The sequence below is a fragment of the Malaclemys terrapin genome, chromosome 12, assembly GCF_027887155.1.
Source record: "Malaclemys terrapin pileata isolate rMalTer1 chromosome 12, rMalTer1.hap1, whole genome shotgun sequence".
In the NCBI taxonomy this organism is placed as follows: domain Eukaryota; kingdom Metazoa; phylum Chordata; order Testudines; family Emydidae; genus Malaclemys; species Malaclemys terrapin.
The window spans coordinates 3,830,967-3,856,679 of record NC_071516.1 but is presented as its reverse complement, the minus strand read 5'-3'; the positions used below and the strand labels follow the sequence as shown (position 1 = coordinate 3,856,679).

Genomic DNA, 25,713 nt, shown 5'->3' with positions numbered 1-25,713 from the left:
GAATTTCTTTCCCAGCCCTACCATTTTAATGTCATACATTTCTCTACCCAAAGGGGTCTGTAGGACAGAGAATGCAGGTGGGAAAGGGGCCTGGGAGTTGCGTGCTACAATTAAAAAGTAATGCCAGACAACAGGGAGGGAAAGTATTGATGTCTGCAATCCTCAAAGTCTAAAGAAAGGAGATCTATGCTTCTAAGGATCAGACCCTTTCCAAAATACCTTCAAAGCATCTGCCAAGATTAAACACACAATTCAATTTACCAAATGCAGTAGGAACCTGGTTTATACAAACCCCTCGTCCAAAAATACCCATTAGCCAAAATTAAGAGGTGTCGTAACATTTAATATTGCATTGAAAGGTCAGTGTATCCCATTCTCCATTTATCGGAATAAATTACATTCTCTTCTTCCCTTTTGATGGATGGGGTTTTACTGTATTTAGTGTAGGAAAAGAAAAATTAAGTAGTGCCATAGTTAATTCAGTTCTTTCTCACGGGAATCAAGTTTAGCACTTCCCAAATGCTATGTAGGACAGTTCATTTCAAACCTTTCCATGCACCATTTCTCACACTGTCCAATTCTTTCGGGGTTGGGGGAAGCTGACACAGTTTTACTGGTGAAGTATGTGTGTCTCTTGGTAGATAAACATGAAGAAAGAGGAGTGTCATGTTTTTAAAGCAAATGCACTTTGATGCATGGACTCCCTATGCTGGAATGAAGAGGATGAAATCCCCTCTAGGCATTGTGAATAAAAAGGGTGTTCAGAGGACTGTAAGTGGGGCTTCAAAACTTGAGCCACCCAAGAGATTAGTTTAGGAATATATTAAGGCCTAGTCTATACTTAAAAGTTAGTTCAACATAGCTATGGCACTCAGCGATGTAAAAAATTCAGACCCCTAGGCATCGCAGCTGTGCTGACCTAACCCCTGCTTTAGATGCAGCTAGGTTGATGGAAGAATGCTTCTGCTGACCTAGCTACTGTGGCCCGGGGAGGTGGAGTTCCTACCACAATTTTAAAAAACACCCTTCCCTCAATGCAGGAAGCATCTGCAGTATGATGCTACAGCAGCATAGCTATGGTGCTGCCGCTGTAGCGCCCATAGTGTAGACATGGCCTAATTCTTAAACAAAAACATGTGGCATCAAAGTTTTCCCATAACTCACAATTGCAGCATCTTCATGCTTCCTAGGTTCTTAGGAGAAATTTAAGAGCTAAAAATCAGATGCTCCCTTCTTCCTGGAACTTGAGCAATGGATTCTAATCTCAAGCAGTACTCGAAGTCTTGAAATCCCCTTGGCTCCTGCCTGTAGGATTTATACATCCTCATCTCCTGGAATTCAACAACATACTTTGATGTTACACTGCCCACTCCCACTGATTTCTGCACTGTCTGCTCTTGACTACAACAGCCCATCCACGAAACACCAGAAAGGAAGAGAAAGTGCCAAAACACATCAAGCATCCCATACCTTATAATACTTGGATATTGATTGAACTGGCATGGAGCTGGATGTGCCTTCTGGAGGATCAATGCTAAAAACAATCTAAGAAACAGATGGATAAAGCACAGAAAATTTTAACAGATGCCTCCAGCAAAATCAGTAACGTGTCACAAACAATTATGCAAAATGATTGCTGCTGCAATAACTTTAAAATATATCTTGCAGTATTTGTTTTTTATACTCAGGTGCTGTAATTCTGTTCACAAAAATAGACGCAATGGTGAAAGTATCTTTGACAATCAGGACAAATATGTTTAAATACTAGCAAACCTTTTTAGGTTCCCACATGGACTTCTTCACTGTGAGTTGAAAGTACCTGTGACACTATTAAGTAGAGGGGAAAAATAAGTATTAAAATGTATAATTAGAACCTAAAAGGGTTTGCTAGTATTTAAACAAATTTGTCTTGATCGTCAAAGATACTTTCACCATTATATCTATTTTTACAAACAGAATTACAGCACCAGAGTACATAAAACAAATATTTTCAAGCACAAATGGATAGTTACAGAACTAGTGAGCCATCTGTGTGAACAAATACCAAATTTATGCAAGCAACACAAGTAACAGTGCATGTGTAAAGTGTAGATAATATTTAGTCCTGCATCAGTGCAGGGGACTGGACTAGATGACCTATGGAGGTCCTTTCCAGTCCTACATTTCTATGATTCTATGTTCTACACAATTAAACAGGATTTTGATTAATTTTATGATGAGTAGAAACACTCTAAAAGTACACAAGCTGGCAATGATGCAGGCTACAGCTGTTACAGCCAAGTTTCTTGAGACATTTAAAAGGCATTAACAGTACCCATGAAAATACAGTTCATAGTAAAAGGAAGCTGTTTCCCATTATAGTGGGGAAACAATAAAAGCAGCATTCTTGGAAAGTGTAACTGATGAAAATTAACCTTAGTGTGGCCAAAAGGAGTTTTAGCAAATGTCTTTAAAAAAAATTCCCAACAAACAAAAATAAACACATGATAAATTGAAAAGTTATACCCCTGAAAATAGGGTCGTATAACAAGGAAGCTGATTGGGCCACAAGTGGCCAGCAGGTTGAGAACCACTGGTCCAATCTTTGCCATGCAAGAGAAAGGGTTAATACGTTAATTCTGCTCTTTCAAGTGACCTCCGGAGGGGTGTTTTCTGTAATGTGCTTTTGGATGTTTGCTTTCTGGCAGCACAGCTGACCGCAGCAGGACCAGTAAACAATGGCTACTGGGAGGAGGAAAGGCTAATTCCTTTTAGGGTAAGAGAGGAGAATCAATTGGTGGAAGAGGGAGGAAAGATGCTGTGATGAATGAGCTGCCTATTCTGCTGTACGAAACTAGTTACTTTTTCTTAGAAAAATACAGAATAGAAAACAAGATCATCCCTTCCTGTCAAATTCCAACTCTAGAAGAAGGAGGAGAGTTTATTCAGCTGCCAAAGCATGCAATTCTTGATGGAAAAACTAATAAACAGTTATTGGGAAATTCACTATTACCGCTTATCATGTTTCCAAGAATCACCATTGAAGTGAAGTCACATTAACTACTTGAATGCTGCCAAATGTTCCAAGTACAGGTGACAAAATGCATTTCAGGTACATCACTTGGAAACATCAACATTTCAGGTTTAAGAGTGGTAGCTGTGTTAGTCTGTATCAGCAAAAACAAGAGGAGTCCTTGTGGCACCTTAAAGACTAACAAATTTATTTGGGTATGTAATCAGGCGTGCACTCACCGCTGCGGCCCCTCCTGCTGGTCATCTCGGAAATTAGCTCACCCAGCATCCGGAGCGCCCTCTGCAGGCCAGGTGTCCTGCCTGTCGTTGGCCCGTGTCCCTCCCGGATCCCGGTGCCCTTGGCTTGGGTGCTGCTCCCCTGGCAGTACCCCACTCTCTCTCTGGGTCTCCCCACCCAGGGGACCCCCCACCCCTTATTCCACTCAGTTATGGCTACTGCCAGTCACCATCTAGCCCCATGCTCAGGGGCAGACTGCCGTCTATCAGCCAATCATCACAGGCAACAAGGGGTTTGGTCTGGCTGCCTTTACCCACCCTCAGGTTGCCCCTCTGCAACCCCAATACCTATATGGGCCTAGGACCAGGCCCTGCAGCCTGGGGAGTTGCTGGCCTCGGGCTTCCCTGCCCCCAAGGCCTTTCCCCAGCCCTGCCTCACTCTAGGTCCCCGGTGAGTTCACTGCAGCCAGGCCTGTCTCTCTCTCCTGTCAGAGGGAGACTCCTCCGCTTCTGCCTGCCCTGGCCTTCTTATGAGGCTGAGTGGCTCAACTTGGGGCGTGGCCCCAGCTGCAGCCACTTCCCCAATCAGCCAGGGTTTTGCTTCTTTACACCGCCCCAGCCCACGGCAGGGCTTTTCCAACCCCTTCAGGGCTGGAGCGGGTGTTCACCCCGCTACAGGGCATAAGCTTTCGTGGGCTAAAACCCACTTCATCAGATGCATGGAGTGGAAAATACAGTAGGGAGGTGTAAATACACAGCATATGAAAAGATGGGAGTTGCATTACGAAGTGGGGGGTCATATATCACATTGGTAGATGTGCAGGTGAATGCCACACCATCAGTGGCTCATTCACCTGCACATCTACCAATGTGATATATGCCATCATGTGCCAGCAATGCCCCTCTGCCATGTACATTGGCCAAACCGGACAATCTCTAAGCAAAAGAATAAATGGACATAAGTCTGACATCAAGAATTAGAACATTCAAAAACCAGTAGGAGAACACTTCAAGCTCCCTGGACACTCAATAACAGACTTAAAAGTGGCAATTCTTCAACAACAAAAACTTCAAAAACAGACTCCAATGAGAAACTGCAGAACTGGAATTAATTTGCAAACTGGACACCACCAAATTAGGCCTGAATAAAGACTGGGAATGGATGGGTCACTACAAAAACTAATTCCCCCCTGCTGATACTCACACCTTCTTGTCAACTGTTTGAAATGGGCCACCTTGCTTACGTTGGCCTCATTAGCACTACAAAAGTGATTTCCACCCCTTCTTGTCAACTGTTGAGAATAGCCCACTTCCACCTTAATTGAATTGGCTCGTTAGCACTGACCCCCACTTGGTATGGCAACTCCCACCTTTTCATATTCTGTGTATTTATACCTCCCTACTGTATTTTCACTCCATGCTTCTGATGAAGTGGGTTTTAGCCCACGAAAGCTTATGCCCAAATAAATGTGTTAGCAACATTTCAGTACAACATCAGGGCTTCAAAGGAATGCAACCATATTCCACTGAGCAAGAAGTTTAAGAGCAAAGTATCTGGTGTAATTATAGGGAATGCTGGAGCCTACAAAATGTAACATTATTCCCAGTAAAGAGGAAAGTAAGTAACAGTCATATAAAGTCTTTGGCAAGAAGGGAGACTGCAGACTGACATATATTGTCCTCCGTAGATTTAATATATAACTTCTGGTACTGTATACAGACAAAAAATACAGGAGAGGCCATTTGAATTAGAAGGCTATTAACATATTAAGGTGCTTTGGTAATTAAAAAGCACATAAGAAGAGTGGTTTATGCTGTTACCAAACGCAGAGCAGTGCATACAGTTATCCAGTTCCGTTTTCAGATAAAGTGAATTTCACAGAATTTGCTGAATGTTTATTGTCCCCCATGCTACTCCCCCGACAGCTAGCTCTCTCCTATCCCCCTCCTGCCTGTCTTTATTAGTACACCTCTACCCCGATATTACGCGACCCGATATAACATGAATTCAGATATAACGCAGTAAAGCAGTGCTCGGGGGGGAGGGGCTGCGCACTCTGGCGGATCAAAGCAAGTTCAATATAACGTGGTAAGATTTTTTGGCTCCCGAGGACAGCGTTATATTGCGATAGAGGTGCAGTTCTGGCACTTTTGCGCTTCCTACAATTTAGTTTACATTTACAAGCAGCATCTTCTCCCAGAAAAGAGTCTGTGTGGCACATGCTTTCTGAGTAAAAAGAGTGAAAGTTAACTGCTGCGGGGGACTACTAGCCACTAGGAAAAGTTCATAGAGCTACAGTGAATAGAGGGAGTCAGGGGGTCACAACCAACTACAGCAGTCCTCAGGGTCATTGGAGTGGAAGGTGGGAGTAGGCCAATTACTGACTATACGGGGTCACTGGTTTCATTTATTTTTCGTTTAGTTTAAGTGTCATTCATCAATCTGAATTTATTTCTTGCATCTCTATCTGGATGTCCAAATGTTTACACTGAATTTCTCAATGATTTCTATATATTAAACAATAGAGCAATCAATGAGCAAGAACAAAGCAGCAAGACACGTATACAAATCTTTATAATGATTATCACCACCTCTCTATGAAAGGCCAGAGGAAAATCTGTTCTGATCCAAAAAGGAAAAGGAAAAGTTGGGAGAGTGCTCAGTCAAATTTCACTATCAGCTTTCAGGGAAAGTTCCAATTAAATTTGACATATAGTGACGCAATCGAGGAGACTGCCCTGAAATCAAAGTCTGGAAACAAAGTGACCCCACCTGAAATGTCAGCAACTGTTCCAAAATGAAAGCATTACAGTTATGCTAGTATTCAGTTTGACCTCTCGGCTCTCCAAACGTCATTGTGTACTTTGTTGATATAGCTCAGAACAAGAGTGTTGGCCAAATTAAGATGTCAGCTAGGATATGAACTTCAGTTCACCAGTCCATAGTATCCTCTAAGCTCATTGCAACCACTTCCTTCCTCAAAGGCATATTTATATTTTCTAGTCCTGCAACAGGAGGGAGATTGCGCTAGTGCAGTGTACTTAACCATGTTCTTCTGGTGTATTATTCGGCTGCAGCTGTAACACATTGTATAGGTGTCCTATTTTAAAAGTTCCTTACATTCAATAAATAAATCAAAAGAACAAAGTTAAGATGATCTATATTTTTCCCTCAACTGCAGCTTACTCTTTCATGGGAATATCTCTTCTAATCAAATACTGCTGGCTGAACATGCTATTTGCACAACTCAACGATCCAGCTCCTCCTGGTGGAGGTTAGAAACAACTGAATCATACTTTAATCAGACACCTCTAAAAGGAACTTTATACACCTCTACCCCGATATAATGCTGTCCTCGGGAGCCAAAAAAAAAATCTTACCACGTTATAGGTGAAACTTGCTTTGATCCGCCAGAGTGCGCAGCTCCGTTGCCCCTGAGCACTGCTTTACCGCATCCGAATTTGTGTTATATTGGGTTGCGTTATATCGGGGTAGAGGTGTATATATAGAATCATAGAATATCAGGGTTGGAAGGGACCTCAGGAGGTCATCTAGTCCAACCCCCTGCTCAAAGCAGGACTAATCCCCAGACAGATTTCTGCCCCAGATTCCTAAATAGCCCCCTCAAGGATTGAGCTCACAACCCTGGGTTTAGCAAGCCAATGCTCAAACCACTGAGCTATATATAAGAACAACCGTACTGGGTCAGACCAAAGGTCCATCTAGCCCAGTATCCTGTCTGCCGACAGTGGCCAATGCCAGGTGCCCCAGAGGGAGTGAACCTAACAGGTAATGATCAAGTGATCTCTCTCCTGCCATCCATCTCCACCCTCTGACAAACAGAGGCTAGGGACACCATTCCTTACCCATCCTGGCTAAAGCCATTAATGGACTTAACCTCCATGAATTTATCCAGTTGTCTTTTAAACACTGTCAAAGTCTTAGCCTTCACAACCTCCTCAGGCAAGGAGTTCCACAAGTTGATTGTGCGCTGTGAGAAGAACTTCCTTTTATTTGTTTTAAACCGGATGCCCATTAATTTCATTTGGTGGCCCCTAGTTCTTGTATTATGGGAATAAGTAAATAACTTTTCCTTATCTACTTTCTCCACATCACTCATGATTTTATATACCTCTATCATAGCCCCCCTTAGTCTCTTTTCCAAGCTGAAAAGTCCTAGCCTCTTTAATCTCTCCTCATATGGGACCCGTTCCAAACCTCTAATCATTTTAGTTGCCCTTCTCTGAACTTTTCTAGTGCCAGTATAACATATGAATGTTTAAGATTGCCTCTCCCCATCTCATCATAGTGCAGAGAAATATCAACAGATTTTCACTTTCCCTTATTTCCTACTATGTCAAATATCAGAAGTACACAGCTACTTAACTCTTTTATAGCTGGCTTCTGAATGCCACAAATCAGTTCTGTATTTCCTGTAAATGAACTTTCAGTCCACAAGATGCCAAGAAAGTCTGGTCCTGGAAGTTAAGCAATGAAACTCACAAAGAGGTTTCCTTTAGAGACTATGCTCTGTACTCAAAAGGAAATTCAGAATAGTGTTGATTTAGATGTTTTTTTAAGTAGATCCTCACCCGTATTCCATATGGCCCACTGATTTACATAGATAGAACCTATTTCTCAATAGAGAAAACTAACCAGAACAGTTATTTTCACACCTTAATGCTTACAGTGAAAGGCATGAAATCTCTGCTGAAACACACTACCAAACTACAAGCCACATGGAGGCAGCTCTGTTTGAGTCTATAGTCAGGTAAAAATTCTTCCCTCAATAGCATGTCAACTCCCATCAATGTTTAAGAGCTAAACAGACACACTTCAAAGAGAAAAAAAAGACCCCTTTGGTGTCTTTCCACATCCTCCACTACCTTTTCAATCTTTTAGAATTATAATGAATCAGCAGCACAGAATTATTTACCTGAATAATGTCTGAAAGTTTATGTAATCCAGCTGTGTTGGTAAATATCCCAGTACCTACAGAGGACAGTATATTAACTTTTTATGTAGACAAATGCACATAAGTATATACACCCATACCTGAGCGTGCACAAACACACAAATATGCACTGCACACATCCACATCTCACTACCACAATGATTATTAATAAAGTGGCTTAAAAACATCATTGGATAACAAAAAAATAAATGAAACCAGCACATTGCCAGCACAGTTTGGTGTGCAACAAGAGCATGACTTGATTTCATAGTATTTTGTCCCATCTCCACTGAGAAGCTGTAATGTAAATTAGCTTTCATACCCCTCACATACATTAATAATCAATGACAAAATCTCAATGGAGGTTCTCTAAACTGAGAGTCTGGAGAGGCTGGATACTAGCTGTTTATAAGATATTTCAAAAGGGAACTTTATGCCATTTCCCTTCTAGGAGTAGTATGGCTTCCTGCCCCTTTACAGGCCCCTGACCACCTCCCACTGAGTATTATTGCCCAGTTAAGAAGGTAGCATATACAGTTCTGCAAACTCACTTTCCTGATAGCAGTGAAGCACTTTGAGAGATCCTGCAGACTATGCACGTAAACAGGCATTTGAGAATAAACAATTTTCAAATTGTCAGTTTTCCACTTGCTGAAACTATGACAGAGGTGAGTGGGTGGACACTTAACTGCCTTTTCACAAGCCTATGGCACAATTAATGTTGCTCCCATGCAAAGGGAATATAGGAAGAACATTATGTGAATAGCGCTCATTCTCCCTTTCTCATTTATGCCCTCGAAGTATGGAAGCTTCCATTTGCTGTCATCTATAACTTACAAAACTATACATAGTAGCCATGGTGACAGGCTTACACTTACGGCCTGATAGAAATTGTTCAATCTGTTCCAGCGACTCCAGGAGGGAGGTTTTGGTTTGGAATGTGATCTGGGCCTCTGCAAACAGATCAAAGATGTAGCTGCAATTCAAGAAGAAAAATACAATTGGACAGACTTTGCAAATAACCCTACATTTAATAACAGCAATATCTTGCCCTTGTAGTTCACTGTATTCCCTTCTCCATAAACAATAAGGGTAAATAAAAGTAGTAACTACTTTGTTACAAGATTAACTGAGATAATGCTGGGATCTTTTTTTTTGAAAGCCCAATGACCTTCACCACCACATCATCTGCAATTACTTTTCATGCACACCTTATTACAACACACAATTTCCTTTGGTTTACACACAGTTCTGTAGAGCATGAAATACCTCAACCAGAACATAGTTACACTGGTACCTTAATATGAATCAGTATTTCACAAGCCAGCATTTGTCAGAAACAACTAAAGACCATCATCCAGTTCAACATACCCTATTATTCACCCACACACTCCATGCCAGACCTTCCAAACTTTAACTTACTATTTTTATAGGAGCTGCAGTTTCCAGCTTACAACATGGTTGGACCTTGCTATTACTAAATAGTGAGAGGCTAAACGGCAAAATCCCAATCACAGGAGGATAATACTGTATTCAAAGCATCATATAATAAACAAACTACTCGCTATTCCTAAAGGCAAGGGGTCAACTGATTTAGGGTCACATTTGATAGATTTCATAATTAGTATAATCTGAGGCTGAAACGCTCTTCAGAATTTAAAAACATAACAAATTACTGAAATACCATGAAAGTAAGCAAGTACAATGGGAAACATTTTTATGGGGACCCACTGAATAAAGTTACATAATAAAAGCTGGTTCCCAGAGCAAGAGCACTATTACTAATGTTAACAGCTAGTATACCTATTGCTACTTGCTGTCCCAGAGGCTTCCTATTTCAGAGCATGGTGTTACTTTCAAATGGAACTTTGAAGGAGAAAGTCACATTGGAGACAGTCTCATTAGGCCAGAAGTCTCTTCTCCTAACAAACAGTCACACGAATGAGGAGGATAATACAATCTCAGAGCACCAATTGGCACCTACCTCCCTTCTTTAGTGACTCCATTTTCATTAGCTGGCAGCTGCACAGCATCAATAGCATTTTCCAGTTGAAGAAGAATTCCTTTAAGGCAATCAAAGGAGAAAATAGTTCAATTTATAGTAAATGAAAAATTCAGAACTCATCTAAATGAGCTCTTTCGAATGGCCTTTGTTACAAAGATAGTCACCCAGTTACTCCCCCTAAACCTAGCTATTATCTTGTTTGTGTAACCAATCTGATACTTTAAAAACTGCTGAAATATAAATTTTAAGTTAATTCAAATGTTTAAGTTTTAAAACTTCTAAACATTTATACTGCCTTATAGTTATAGAGCACCTATCATCCAAAAGCCCTTTGTAAGCATTAATTAAGCCTCACAACATCCCCGTGAGATATAATCTATGTAGGAGAGTAGAATATATGTACGTTTGCCTATTTCCTTCCATTTACAAGGGATTCTCACATCTAAGAATTTGCTACTATGTGAGATTTTAATAAATACACAATCTTTCACTCACTTTGACACCTTTGCAAATTTATCTCACTAAGGACCTCTTTAATTCAGTGGTAGGTCACCATTTTGTATAGCTAAGCCTAGGAGATGAGGGTTATGCAACCATGGGAGAAACAAGGTAAGAGAAACAAGGCATAATAATACCTAGCTCTTCTATAGCACTTTTTATCAGTGAATCTCAAAGCACCTTACAAAGGAGGTCAATATCCACATTTTACAGATGGGGAAACTGAGGCATGTGAGGTAACTTGCAGAAGGTCACCCCGCAGGCCAGTGGCAGAGCCAGGAATAGAACTCAGGTCTCTCCAGAGTCTCACTCCAGTGCTCTATCCATTGACCCATACTGCCTGTTCATAACAGTGAACTTCATACTGAGGACATCCAATTACACAGTAAACTGAGATTTTACATGCCACTTTATTCTATGACTCTCTGAACTACCATTGCTGATCTCCTGCTGGCTTATTAGAAGGAAGTATTCTGATTAAGTGAGAGACCCACGAACAGGCAAAAACAGCAATATGAACAGCTCATCCAAACAGTTGAAATATTGTCTAGGTCATGCTGAGTAATTTCTGTGATTAATTTGAAGCTGTAGGACGGAACTGTGGAACTAAGCATTTGAAAATATTTATTGGCAGCAAGAATATTCAAAATCCCCCATTTAACACAGCCTTGGACCACTTTGGTAATGTATGGGACACTGAAGTTTTCTGGCCTGCTGAGTTTAAAAACATTATCAGGATTTCCATTGTACGTACTTCTTAACGCCATAACCCAGGATTACAGATCTCAAACTCACCTCGCACTGCCCAGCAACACGAGCAATTAGAAGACAGATCGTTGTTGCAGGGGTTACAAATTAACCATTTTTCCTCAAACACTGTGAAAGTGTTCCCAGAATCAAGATGCTATTGGATCAATTTTCAAAAAGCTGCTCTGTTATTGCCAGCAAAGTTCTTTTCTATTCCAAAATGTATTCTTTTTTGGTGGGATGAAAAAGGTTATTTAAGGTCAAACTCTCTAGTACAAATTCAGCTGTTGGCTGGCAGAATTGTCGTTGCAGCAGAGTGGTACAACCAATGCTCCACCAAAAGAGAGATGGATTACAAAATTTGGAAAGTCCTTGCAATGGTGAAAATGACTAGCTGTAGGAGGCATTCTTCTCCCAGCTATACAAACCTCTCAGCTATGCTGAAAAAGGCTGAATGCTCAAAGGACCAGAACACTTGACAAAATTTCTAAAATAAATAGAAGACCCTCCCCTATGAAGCTTTCAACTATGTGCCTGACAGATGTCAAAGGGTGCCATAGAAAGGCTGCATGCGGTTGATTTACCATCATTTCCCAGAGCACCTTTTTTCCCTATTGTATCAATGGCAATTTTGTTGAGATAAGTTAACACCAAAGAAATGGTACTTACTCTTTATCTTTGCTATATCTTCAAGCTCCATGCTCAGCCCTGTTTGAGAAGGAAAAACAATTCACTCCTAATCGCACAGAGATTAGATGAAGTGTTCAGCATTTGAGGTTAACTTAATCCCAACTTTCTCACAATTTTTCATTTCTCCAAGAGAGACTATTGTTGCCAACTGCCTTTCTGGATATTACAGTTTTTGAAGGCTATACTCAAGTGTTCATACAACTACATATTTTGTATTCTATTTACTTTTCTCCTCCTTGATTCCTTATCTCATGTTAAAAGGTTTGGCTAAAACTTGATGTGCTTGGTTACCACAGGTTAGGAGAACAGCAACAATATTGGCCAAGTAGAAAGTTTGATCTATCCACCACCCAGATTTGACCTTACAGGGACTGACTAAGGGAAAAAGTTATTTTCCAAATTTGTTGACAAAGCCACCCCCCACATCCCTTGCAAACCATTAGTTCCCAGCTATCAACACACCTGAGCTGGCAAACTCCATATTGAATTCAGCATGGATTTCATTTTGTTGAACTACTTTGGCTTGTTCTTCCAGTACCACATTTATAGCATCCATGGCTGAAGCCAAGTCGTAGGGAGTCAAGTCAAAAGACGATGACTCTTCACACAATTTCTCCTGAAATTCCAAGAAAATACAGAATTTATTGTTATTTGGATTCTGGTATTGCCCTGGGTGTGCTGGGCACTTCAAAGATTGTAAGGTCAGAAGGAACCATTGTGATCATCTAGTCTGACCTCATATACAACAGAGGCCATAATACTTCCCTGAATTAATTCACATTTGAAATAGAGCATAGCTTTTAGAAACACATCCAGTCTAGATTTAAGTTTCCAGTGACAAAGAATCCACCACTACCCCTGGTAAATTGTTCCAATGGTTAATTATACTCTCTGTTAAAAACTGCTACTTATTTCCAGTCCTAGGCCATGTCTACACTTACCGATAGATAGGAGCTGCTGTGTCGATTCAGCGGGTCTGCTGAAGATTCGCTAAGTTGATGGCAGAGCACTCTCCCGTTGATTCCGGTACTCCAGCTCCCTGAGAAGAGTAAGTCGGAAGGAGAGCATCTCCCATCGACACAGCGCAGGGTAGGCACCATGGTAAGTCGACCTAAGCTATGTTGACTTCAGTTACACTACTTCAGTTACATAAATAATGTAACTTATGTCGACTTACCGCGGTAGTGTAGACAAGGCCTATATTTGTCTAGCTTCAACTTCCAACCACTGGATCTTGTTATAACTTTGTCTACTAGACTGAAGAAACCTCGATTATCAAATTTCCAGTCCCAATGTATGCACTTATAGGTAACTTTATTCTTCTCTTTAATAACTAAATAGATTAAACTCCCGGAGTCTCTCACTATAAGGCATATTTTCCAACTCTTTAATCGTTCTTGTGGCTCTTCTCTGAACTCCAATTTTTCAACATCCTTCCACCTTTCAGAGTCACTGCTTTCCAGGATAGATTCCCCAAACATGAAATTGTGGCCTACATTTTTTGTTCCTAGATGTATCTAGTACTAGGGATGTATAACTTTGCATTTGGCCATATTAAAACAAATATTGTTTGCTTGCACCCAGCTTACCAAATGATCTGAATCACTCTGTATTAGGGACCTGTCTTCTTTATTATTTACAATTCCCTCAAACTTTGTCTCATCTGCAAACTTTATCAGTCATGATTTTGTGTTTTTTTCCAGGTCATTGATAAAAATATGAAATAGCAGAGATCCAAGAATGAATCCCTGCAGGACCCCACTAGAAACCCACATGCCTGATGATGATTCCCTATTTACAATTACATTTTGGGACCTGTCCACTAGTTTTTAAATCATTTTTATGTGTGCTATTTGATTTTGTATAATTAAGTTCTTAATCAAAATGTTCTGTGTTACCAAGTTAAATGCTTTACAGAAATCTAAATATATTACATCACTTCTATTACCAATTTGTAATCTCATCAAAGAAAGGTACCAGGTTAGTTTGAGAAGATCTATTTTCCATAGACCCATGCTGATTGGCAGTAATTATATTACCCTCCTTTAATTCTTTATTGAGTCCTGTATCAGCCTTTCTATTACTTTGCCTGGGACTGATAACAGGCCTATAATTACCCGGTCATCATTTTCATACTTTCTAAATATTAGCACATCATTACTTTTCTTCCAGTCTTCTGAAACTTCCCCAGTGTTCCGAGAGTTATTGAAAATCAACATTAATGATCCCACAGAGTCTGCAGTCAGCTCCTTTAAAACACCTGAATGCAATTCCTCTAATACTGAATTCCCCTATGTGGGATGCAACACTTTTTGAATTAGCAAATTGTCATCTATAATATTTACAAATTCTGAGGACATTTTAATACTGGCTGCACAGGAACCCCAGCATGTCATTCAGATTTAAATCCTCCATGATAATGCATTATAAGAACAGGAGTACTTGTGGCACCTTAGAGAGCTTATGCTCTAATAAATTTGTTTTTCTCTAAGGTGCCACAAGTACTCCTGTTCTTTTTGTGGATACAGACTAACACGGCTGCTACTCTGAAACCTATGCATTATAGTTAGGCACTCGAGGAGATGGTCATCCTATTCCTTAGGGTGATAGGGTGGTCTGTAGCAGACCCCAATTAGTACTAGGGATGTAAAATTGTAAATGGTTAACTGGTAAGCATTAGTCTTACCGTTAACCCCCAGCCCTGGGCTGGCCAGAGCAGCCCCAGCCCCTCTCCCTTTAATCGATTAACTGGTTAAACAATGTAATTTTAATCATTTAAATGGTTAACTTTTTAAACTATATTTACATCCCTAATTAGTACCCCATCTTGTGCTATATCTGTTAGGACACTGATACGTAAGCATTCAAGACAATTTGCTTCTGACTGGTCAGTGACTCAAACACAATGCCATTTCTGACACCATACCACTACTCTTCCCCTTTTGCCCACTCAAACCTTTTAAATAGCTTAAAACCACTGACGTAGCATTCCAATCATGCAAACCATCCCACCCAGTTCCAGTAGTACCTGGAGTTGAATTTATGCTCAAATAAGCAATTCCAATTCCTCTTGTTTACTACACAGGCTCCTAACATTGGTGTACAGACAAAGAATTTCTTCGGTTCACATCTCTTGGTACTTTAATTTTGTTTTCAACATCATGGTTTGTTGTAACTGAGGGCTCACTTCTCCCTTTTCACCATCTCGTTTGTTGCTAGTTTAATGCCCTCCCTGTCAAGTCTAGCCAGCCTATAGTCTAGAAGAGTGGTCCCCATTCTATTGAGACAGAGGCTATGCAAAGTGGACAGTCCCCTCACCCCTACAGAAGGTGGACCAATGTTTCACAAAACCTAATCCTTCTGCCATTTACCTAGCTATCGGTTTACTTCTAAAGTCTTCTGCCTTCTGTCTTCTTGTTCATAGCAAACCAAGGATTTCAGAGAAAATCACTAGAACATTCCTCTCCTTCAGTACCCTTCCGAGTTCCCTGAAGTCATCTAAGATCTGTGAGGTATCCCAGGAAACAGCATCATTAGTGCCTTATGCATTATTACCAGTGGATCTCTGCCTGCTGAGTTCAGAAGCCTATCCGGTCTTCAAGCCACATCTGGTGTCTTTGCTCCATGAAGACAGCACACCATCCTGTTTTCTGCCTGCTCCTTTGGAAAGGATTTTCTTCTTCTTCTTTGTACAGAATCCCCAAGGAGGATTTTCTGTCTTCCTTGGTTGGTTGGAGATCTCTTTGTGGACACATTTGATTGTTTTGTGGGTTGGGCTGAACAGCCAACCACAGGTATGTCCTGTACAGCTCATTGTTTCATTTGACCAGCTGCATATTCACAGACGATATCCTCAGTTTCCATGCTCATAGACTCATAGACTAAGGTCAGAAGGGACCACTATGATCTTCTAGTCTGACCTCCTGCACAACGCAGGCCACAGAGTCTCACCCACCCACTCCTGTAACAAACCCCTGACCTATGTCTGAGCTACTGAAGTCCTCAACTTGTGGTTTAAAGACGTCAACATGATTATTATTAGATTCTTCTACTTATGTGGAACTCCTCCTGGACTGATTCTATCTGGTGGTCATGGCCTGCCCCTCCTCTCCTGCCTCCAGCCATGTAGAATGCACCTGAACTTCTTGCCTCTGATGGTTACAAACTGTCTGGTCTCCTCTCCGGTTCCCAATCTCCTTCAGTGACCAATTTCTTCCTTTCTTGAATCTGGGGTGGCAATGCTTCCTGAATCTGGATGTCCAATAACTCCTCAGCCTCTCTCATATTCTGTGGTGTATGCGCTTGTCCTTCCAGACCACAAATATTTCCTTCCATAAAATTTTACAGGAACCAAACCATTCCTGTCCTTTGGAGGACTTGTTCTGGATTTGAACTTGGGACCTCTCACACAAGTAAAAATCATACCGCTAGACCAACACATATGAAGATGCAGTCCCTTGCACTCAAGATTTTACAATCTAAGCTGTCAAGTAATGAATGAAGGTAGAGGGATAAAATACAACATACATACATGTCATCTTAAATTTAAATAATATATACACACAGAAATAAAGAAAATAAGTATCAACTATGGAGAAGGGAATTGAATAATCTTACATGAGAGATGTCGTCTAATGGGCTGAATACTCCCCAATTCTAATCTTAGTTTTGACAATACTTCTCTGTCACCTTGGCCAAGTCACAACCTTCTCTGCCACAGTTTCCTCATCCATAAAATGAAGATGGTATTGACCTTCCTCACAGCTGTGAGAAATAGTAAGGACTTGCTTACATGGGGAAACTGAGATGCAGAATAAGCTATTATAAATAGCTATACTGGAATAGCGCCCCACATGCATGTTTTATTCTAGAATAGAGTCATAAAATGTAAGGCCAGAAGGAACCACCAGATCATCTAGTCTGATATATCCTGTATATCACAAGTCACCAACACTACCTGCACACTAAGACCGTCAAGCAAAATTAGAAAAAAGTATTACAGACCACAGGAGATTTGACTATTACGTTCCATAGGAAAAGAATAAGAGGGATTGAGGGGCACCACTGCTCAAGGCCCCTGCAAAGAGTGTCTACAGGGTGAGCAAAACAGCTTATTCCAGAATAACTATTTCAGTCAATTTCCCTGTGTAGACAAGCCCTAAGACTTATAACATGCTGTGAAGAGGAAAAGCTCTGTGGGAACCCGGTTCACTTTTTAATGGAAAGGACTATTTTGATTAAGGCAGCAAATATAGTATTCCAACCCTAAAAATAATTTCTACACCTACCTCAGGCCAAACATCCTCCACTTCTACCAGCCATTTTGCAGCAAAATAGACAACAATGCAAGAACAGGCCCCCTAGAAAATAAACATTGCCGCTGCCAGAGAGAAATTCAAAGCAGTGTAATTTGCCAGATCAGGGGACACATTTTAAGAGTTCCTTTATACTTCATTATCCAAGCACTGAACTAGTGTTTGAGCCAGTTAGGGGTATGATCTTGTAATGCAACACCTTCTGCTATCTTCTTGATAGGAGGAGGGTGCTCCGGCTGAAATCCAATCTTCCCTTTACAGAGTTCCTATTAAAAGAGGCCACCAGCTGTTTGTTTGTTCTTAAGAAAAAATAAAAAAACTCAACAATTATGCTTGTGAAATAAGTCTGATTTTCTATCATTGCTGAGACACTCACTTGCTATCCAGCATTTAAAGGTGAGATAGCCCAACATGCCAGAGCAGAACTAATACAACGCGGTGTGGTGCCGGGGGGGGGGGGGGGGGGGGGCGGGGGGGGGAGGCTCTGTTTGCAATAAAGTACATGAAACTACTACATCAGAGTCTGCTTTTCCAGGTTCCATCTACAACTCTACAAGGTAGTACTCACTGCTAGCAGAGACTTAATACTTTCATCATGGAGTTCACATTCCATAGAAGCCGAACCATTCTAGACCTAGAATCCTTCTTTCCAAAATGTTTGCTTTTTGTACACCTAATTTGCACGTGCAGCTACTGCAGCTGTATGTTCAAGTGACTAGTTTAGACAGATGTACTAGTTAGGCACATAACTAAATATCTAAGCGCAGTAATACTTGAGAGTGCAAGCACAGAAATTCTGTGCACTTTTGACAATAAGAACCAGAATGATCAAATCTGGTTAGTTATTCAGTAAGCAAATAAAATTCCACATCTCTTCCAACTGTAACACAAACACCTGAAAAACCAGAACTGGACCAGTGGCAAGAATTGTTCAATTTCTTCACTAATAATCACTTCTTCACTTCTAATCACCAATTATACAACAAACAAGCCAGGTGCTCCAGACTGCTTGCCAAATGAAGTACCTAGCAATTTCCTGATTCTGCAGTCATCTGAACAACATTCCATACGAAACTGATGACCTGCACTTTCCAGCAGAGAAGGGGTTAAATCCCTGGTGTCAGTTGCCAGCAGATCCAAAGATCTGCCAGGATTGCTTCAGGAAAGCCTGACTCAGAAGCGATAAGACTGTGCAAGACTCTTACACAAGAACAGTAAATAACAGTTCTGCCAAGCACAGAATTACTCGGGGGCTCTGCTGTACTGTAAATGTAGGTCTTTCAGATAGGTTTGCAATATCTAGCATGGAGTATAAACTGCTGAGTCTAAACTGGTCTGTGTGCTCACTAGGCTTAATCACTGGTTTGAATAATCCATCCTCCTTCATCATTATGTAAAAGTTTTACCTGTAATGCGGTGATATTCAGCCCTCCGTGCTTCAGGAGCCAAATCAACAATGAACATTACCCAAAAGAGCCATAGTAGTATGAATTCGTTGTTTCATTTACTGTCGTACTATATATAAACAGCAGGACAGGGGACATAGTGAGACTATATAATTCTCACAGCAAAATGACTGAACACGTATTATTATTTTATCAACTAAAATTGGTTAACAACATAGTAAAGGCATCCTGATTGATTAATAACTTAGACTGGTTAATCAAATCACACAATTTTAATATCATGTACTGCAAAAAGCCACAGGAGACACATTAAAGAGCCTCCATCGGAGGATCACTGCTGTAACGTGTTCTCTTTGCTCTATAACCAATACACTTTCAGTGAAGGACACAATGTAAGAAGCTGAACAGATTGTATTAGATCTATTTAATTCCTCGGTATCAGAAATTGGGGATTCAACCACTTACAGAAATGTGAAGCCCAGGACAGAAGAAGACGGAGCAATATCACACAATTATAGAGGAGAGTAGGTTTACTGCTACAGATATTGGTTTAGCTAATGCTAAGATTCATGCAGAACACAAACCCACACTTCAACATAGATGGAGTCACAAATGTATACTTAACCACCTTTCTAAACTGATCATACTAGCAGCCGAAATAATTTCTTTTACTGTAGCTTTCGCCTTGTTACAAGCAGGGCCGGCTCTGGCTTTTTTGCTGCCCAAGGCAAAAAAGCCTCCGGCCGCCCCCGGCCCCCCCAGCGGGAAGCGTGGCATGGGAGGGCGGCGAGCCCGGCCGCGGCCTTGCTCTCCCCGGCTGGCCGGAGCGCCGGGGGGAGGGCAGCCTCGCTCTCCCCGGCTGGCCGGAGTGCCACCCCCCTCCAGGTGCCACCCCAAGCATGTGCTTGCTCAGCTGGTGCGTGGAGTCGGCCCTGGTTACAAGTAACCTACAAGGGTCAGACTTTATGTTTGGGTGGGGAAGGGGAAATGGGGGGGAAAAAATCAGATATAATTTACCACATTGTGAGCTTCATCGAGTATTACCACAGTCCCTTTCAGATCTAAGTTGTGTGCTCTCCGGCTCTAAAAGCAAAAACAAAGGGGACATGGGTGAGATAGCAACACGTCCTTTGGACACAGCTTGGTGACCTGGACCATGAGAGAGTTTGGATGGGATATAATTCACCATGGAATGTGGCAAGCAGAACAGTTCTGGCTGCTTACACTGCAACATAGTCTCTTGAAATGGAGATAATAAAAGTGTCCTCTAGAGGTAAGAGCAAGGCCATACACCTGTGCTGAAAGTCAGATGACATCATGGGTCCATCTTATGTATAATAGTCTGTCTTGTGAAGGAGTGGGATTAGGGGCCAAAAGGTGAAATTGAGAGGCACTCACATGCATAAGAAAGAAGATAACACTAATACCTTAAGGGATGCATTAATTTATTATAATTCATTCTAATTTCTCTTTTTGTTGTATTTTCTACATATATTTTTTGTCATCTTTGACAAAAGAGAACACACCCACAGTATTATGTGCAGTACAATTATAAAGTTCAGTCAATTCATTTCCTAATACCCTCTTCATCTTTAGCTCACTTTGATACCCTGACAGCCTACAGATCAGCCTGCTCTGTTTAGCACTGGTGAGGCCTCACCCTGAGTACTGAGTCCAGTTCTGGACATCTACCCTTAGGAAAGACAAACTGGAGAGAGTCTGGAGGAATGCTAAGAAAATTATAAAAGCTTTAGGAAATCTGACCTGTGAGGAAAGCTTAAAAAACTGGGCATGTTTAGTTTTGAGAAAAGATGACTGATGGGGGACCTGATAACACTCTCCAAATATGGTAAGGGCTCTTACAAAGAGGATGGGGATAAATTGTTCTCAGTGTCCACTGAAGATAGGACAAGAAATAATGGGCTTAATCTGCAGCAACAGAGATTTAGGTTAGATATTAGGAAAAACTTTCTAACTATAAGAATAGTTATGCACTGGAATAGGTTACACCAAGGAAGGTTGTGGGGGGGGAGGGATAGCTCAGTGGTTTGAGCATTGGCCTGCTAAACCCAGGGTTGTGAGTTCAATCCTTGAGGGGGCCACTTGGGAATCTGGGGCAAAATCAGTACTTGGTCCTGCTAGTGAAGGCAGGGGGCTGGACTTGATGACCTTTCAAGGTCCCTTCCAGTTCTAGGAGATGGGATGGGATATCTCCATTATTGTCATCACTGAAGGCTTTCAATAACAGGTTAGACAAACACCTCTCAGGGATGGTCTAGGTTTCCTTAGTCCTGCTTCAGCACAGGGAGCTGTACCTGATGATCACTTGAGGTCCCTTCTACCCCTGGATTTCTATGAAGGCACTACATAGAATATCTGTTGGTTACTTCTTATTGAACAGAGCATCTTGCAGGAAGCACAAGACATCAGCGCTCTGGGATCTGCATTGGCAGCCCACTGATCTCTAAGTTGAGTTGAAGATGGAATGGCCTGGGAACTGCCTACCTGAAAGACTGCCTCTCTTTTTGCTCCATACTGTAACAACTGCAGTCAGCAGAGGTACCTCAAGCTGGATTCCCAACATTATAAAGAGAGGAGACAACTGGCAGGACATTCTCTGTGAGTGCCCTGGAACTCTAGAAATTGCTTTCTAGCTTGATCTGAAATTGCCCAAGTTTGGTGACCTTCTGGTCATGCTGCAAAAGACATCTATTCAACAGGATTTTTGAAGACGACTGAAGGTATGCGTTCTGGGCCAAAAGAGGGGTGGAAAGGAGCTGTTTTTGAGATGACTGCCAGATCGTATAACGTTGCTGAGGATATGTCCTAATATTAATTGAATGTTAGGGCACCTAAAGCCTTCCACAGGTGTCTTTTTAAATATTTAAATGTAAACAAACATCACTTTTCATACTGCATGTAAATAGCACAGATTGGTCTCTTTTACCATCATGGAGGTAACTCTTCAAAAGATACTTATTTCAAGGCATGCCACAAGTGGCAAAAAGACTGTCAGGATATAATTTAGTTTTCATTATGAACATAAGAATGGCCATACTGGGTCAGACCAAAGGTCCATCAAGCCCAGTATCCTGTCCTCTGACAGTGGTTTATTGTAAGACCAACACAAACAACATAAGGGAATTGTGCCCTGCAGGGTGAATTCCACTGACTGAATGATATTGAGCTCCTGTTAAAACCAAAAAAACCCATGCTCCTTAATTGTAGGGGAGAAGGAAATTCAAAGAGCAAGATGTGCAAGTGAACCATCTTTAAGGTTCTTGATTTTAATTAGGTTATGAAGTTTTGCCTCATGTACTCTGTGCAGTGTTTTAGCTAGTTTTGAAGTGTACCATCTCAAAAGTTTGTTTGCTATGCACATTCTTTTTGGCATATCCACTAAAATCTGATAAAAAAGATCAATAAAAAAATAAATTTGAATTTAAAAATAAAAATGTTACCTTTGAATCTAGTAAATAGTTGTAAGGCATAAAAATAATATCTGCTTGCTGCTTCAGGCTCCGAGATAGATAATAAGGACAAACTCTGTTAAAAAAAAAAAAAAAAGTATGAACTATAAAATAATATCCACAGAGAGACTAAAGTGCACTCTGCCTTCATTTATTATGTTTCAGGCTCTCAAAGGTTTCTAAACAGCTTTTTAATGACTGGAACATAAGATCTTAAGGCAGACGCCTCGCTTTATCCATATGGGCCCTTCTTATTTATACTTCAGTAAAAAGGAATGCCAGACTCAATACCTAACTGTGCAGTCCAGCAAAACACAGATCAAGATACCAAACAGGAGAAAAATGAGATGACTTAGTGGTTCAATGCACTAATCTTTCTCCCCTGAAGACCAGGATTCAATGCTGGATTAGATCATGAAATCTCTAGTGGTAAGAGATTTTGTGGACTCATCCACCTCATAAAACCACCATAGCACCTGCATAATCAGCAGTTCCTCCTCGGATATGCCTGACTGATCAGTATCTGGTCTCTGCAGCAGATCAGGACTCAAATCCACCATCAGCTCTAGGAAGAGGCATTAAGGTCTCAGTGCAGAGATGGATTTCTTGAGAGTTCTTTGCACACGTCACTACTCGACTCTTGTCATTGCTGCTCATCTGGAACTTATAGGTGGGTCAAGTTCATACAAATGCATGCCCCAGAACAAGGAGGACAGTGTGGAACTTTTACCTGTGCTTGTTTCCATTTTTAACCAGGTCTTCAATATCTAAGATGGAGTTGGTCAGTTCCTTCTCTGTACTCTTCTCTGTGAAGGAGAAACGAACAGTTACAGAAATCGAAGAAAATAATTACATAAACATAATCACATGTGTGAATTGTACTTCGCCCCACATTCATTGGATTCTATCAAAGTCTCTTATCTTGATTCCTTGGATTGAAACTAAGGCCTAAGGTTATTCTCTGTAGCTCCACCAGCATCGAGGGCTCCAGCTGTTATTTACTCCTCGATGCACAAGCTTCAGTCAAACACACATTAGCATTTGAAGATTTCAGTCAATTATTTTGTATTTTGTTCCATTCACTCCATGGAGAACTGTTTTATAAATAGTGTTTGATTTTTACCCTAATGTCCATATTGCAAGAAATAATCCTGCACTGGACCTCTTGGGATGGCCTAGATGTAATCTAGCAGGTCCTTTTCCATGAAACCTGGCCCTGCAGCTTCCAAATTCCAGGACAGGCTCCAAGAAACGTGAACACCTGTTGATTTAACTCTTAATTACATTTTTCATAATAAGCCACAACATGTGTAGATGATAGTTTGTGAGCTAATACACATGTTGGTGCCATAATTTTTTTCAATGGTTTAGTCCTAAGCTAATTTCTGGTTTGCTCAGTTCCTGCAGCCCAAAATTCAATGACCCGAATGCCTTATAATTCACTCAGGCAAGAGGAACTGCTATCCTTTCCTTAACTTGGTCTTGTGCTGAAGAACTGTTTGTGTGTGTGCATATTAGTAAAAATTCAGGACGCCAGTTTACTGGTCTAAGCTTCATCTTAAAATATACAGAACCACAGGTTTGAACCCTAGCACAGTCAACCCAGCCCATCATCCTTCAGAGGATACGATAAGCACGATACAGTTTATTGAACAGGGGTTCTGCAACCATGTTTCAAACCATCTGCAGTTGAAGACAAGGGGTCTGTCATCCCACACCTTGGCTACTTCCTCCCTGCTCCCTCACACTGTGTAACATGTAGCATGCTGGTTCTCTGCTGAGTTGCAGTTCAGTAGTTTGGTGACTAACATGATATTAATTTGTGGTCTGATTCAAATCCCAAAACCCACTTTCTCATTTAGCTCAATTACTAGCAGCCACAGCAAAGAGGCCAAGAGCGGAATGGGCATGTAGAAAGAAATACCCTCTCACTCCTAGAAGGGCCTCACCAGTTCAGGGGTGAAGCCTATTGCCGGGATTATATGGATAATTTGCACTGCTGCTGCTCTTGCTCTGTTTTGTGGACAAATTAAAAGGATTTCAGTCTTCAGGGATATCAGTCCTGTACCTTTCCTGAGCATTAGCTTAAAAACCTATTAAAAGTAAATGTACATGCACACATTCAGTTGCCGATGGGTTCTCTCATTCCTTTTCAACTTCCCCATCCACCTGCCAGGTATCTCTCTGCCCAGAACCAGGGCATTGCCTCCACAGCCAAACTTACCCTCCACATTGTTATAGAAATGGCAAGTACGAGCCATCACTTTCATTCGGCACATGTGGATCTGCAAGACAAAGCACATTTCAGGCACAAAGGCACAGCTGGCCCAAGGCTGTGGAGGAAGGGGCAGGGTAAATGAACATATTCAGTGACACCAGCTCAGCATAATAAGGAATGGGGAAAGGTTTCTCTAAAAAACCAATCCCTTTTCTTCTCACATTTTCTGCAGATCTTGATCACGGTGCAGCATCTACCCCAACCATTTATTTATTTATTTTATTTAAATTTTAATTTAACCAAGCACAATGGAGATCAGGTTATAATCCACAGCCTACGAAACATGTGGCTTCACTGGGCTCCTTCATAATGAGGCTGCCATTTGTTCCTAAATTTCTCCATCTCCTAGGATTTTTCTTGTACATCCATCATTACGCCTCCATACTTCCCACAGATAGGTCCCCTCCCCAGGGGCATCCACCTGCCCGAAGAAGCCAAACCTCCCTCTGAGACCCATCTAATACTGCCTCTTTATTCAGCTACCAAGAGGGCCTGCAGAAATGCAGCATGCCCTTTGAGCACCAAGCTAGAAGCAATGCATACCAGATCATTAACAATGAGAATCAAATAGGGGGATAACAACAAGTTGTCCTGCCAAAGAAAAAGGGGAAAAAACCCTCTGAGCATCACCAATATGTTGAATTTCTATGGCACCTTTCATATAAAGACTTAAGTGCCTTACATACATTAGGCCATGTAAGGGAAGTAGTATTGAACCCAATTTAAAAATAAGGAAACTAAGGCAGAGAGAAAAGGGACACCAGCCATTTGAAATTTAGTCAATTTCAGGGAAAGAATCAAATATCATTGCAGGGCCTACACCTGCCTACAAATCCCTGGGCCAATGTTTGCAGTTTTACAATCAGATTTTCCTCTCCGTGTTCTTCCCTTCCCCATTGGTATGTAAAACACCCAAACAAACAGGGGGAAAGTGACAGACTACTCGGTTATTTTCCCCCATTAGTCTTTTTTCAGCTATGGTAGTCCTTAACATTACATGTAACAACAGTAGGTAAAACATTTTCCATCAGGAGCATGATTTTTGGTGTCATTTTAAACTACTTGCCCTGGGTCACTTGGCAAGCAAGTGGCAGGACTGGAAGTTGAATGCAGAAAACTAA

General features: G+C 41.2%; 1 protein-coding gene across 15 annotated transcripts in view; it reads right to left on the bottom strand.

The window, feature by feature from the left end:
* RTEL1 (regulator of telomere elongation helicase 1) overlaps nucleotides 1-25,713 on the bottom strand; it is a 106,271-nt gene that overhangs the window by 73,412 nt on the left and 7,146 nt on the right. For 14 of the 15 annotated variants that reach the window (XR_008446750.1, XM_054045005.1, XM_054044997.1 and 11 more), the window contains exons 6-15: nucleotides 24,539-24,599; nucleotides 23,045-23,120; nucleotides 22,306-22,390; nucleotides 19,862-19,927; nucleotides 12,586-12,739; nucleotides 12,103-12,141; nucleotides 10,168-10,246; nucleotides 9,062-9,159; nucleotides 8,166-8,221; nucleotides 1,471-1,545 (exon numbers count right to left, since the gene is read on the bottom strand). Coding sequence is in view for 14 of the 15 variants with exons in the window: in XM_054045005.1 (XP_053900980.1) it covers nucleotides 1,471-1,545; nucleotides 8,166-8,221; nucleotides 9,062-9,159; nucleotides 10,168-10,246; nucleotides 12,103-12,141; nucleotides 12,586-12,739; nucleotides 19,862-19,927; nucleotides 22,306-22,390; nucleotides 23,045-23,120; nucleotides 24,539-24,599 (789 nt within the window). In the remaining variant the exon portion in view is untranslated. Of the gene's footprint in view, nucleotides 1-1,470; nucleotides 1,546-8,165; nucleotides 8,222-9,061; nucleotides 9,160-10,167; nucleotides 10,247-12,102; nucleotides 12,142-12,585; nucleotides 12,740-13,064; nucleotides 13,249-19,861; nucleotides 19,928-22,305; nucleotides 22,391-23,044; nucleotides 23,121-24,538; nucleotides 24,600-25,713 lie in introns of those variants that run through there. The other variant, XM_054045007.1, reaches the window with a different exon arrangement.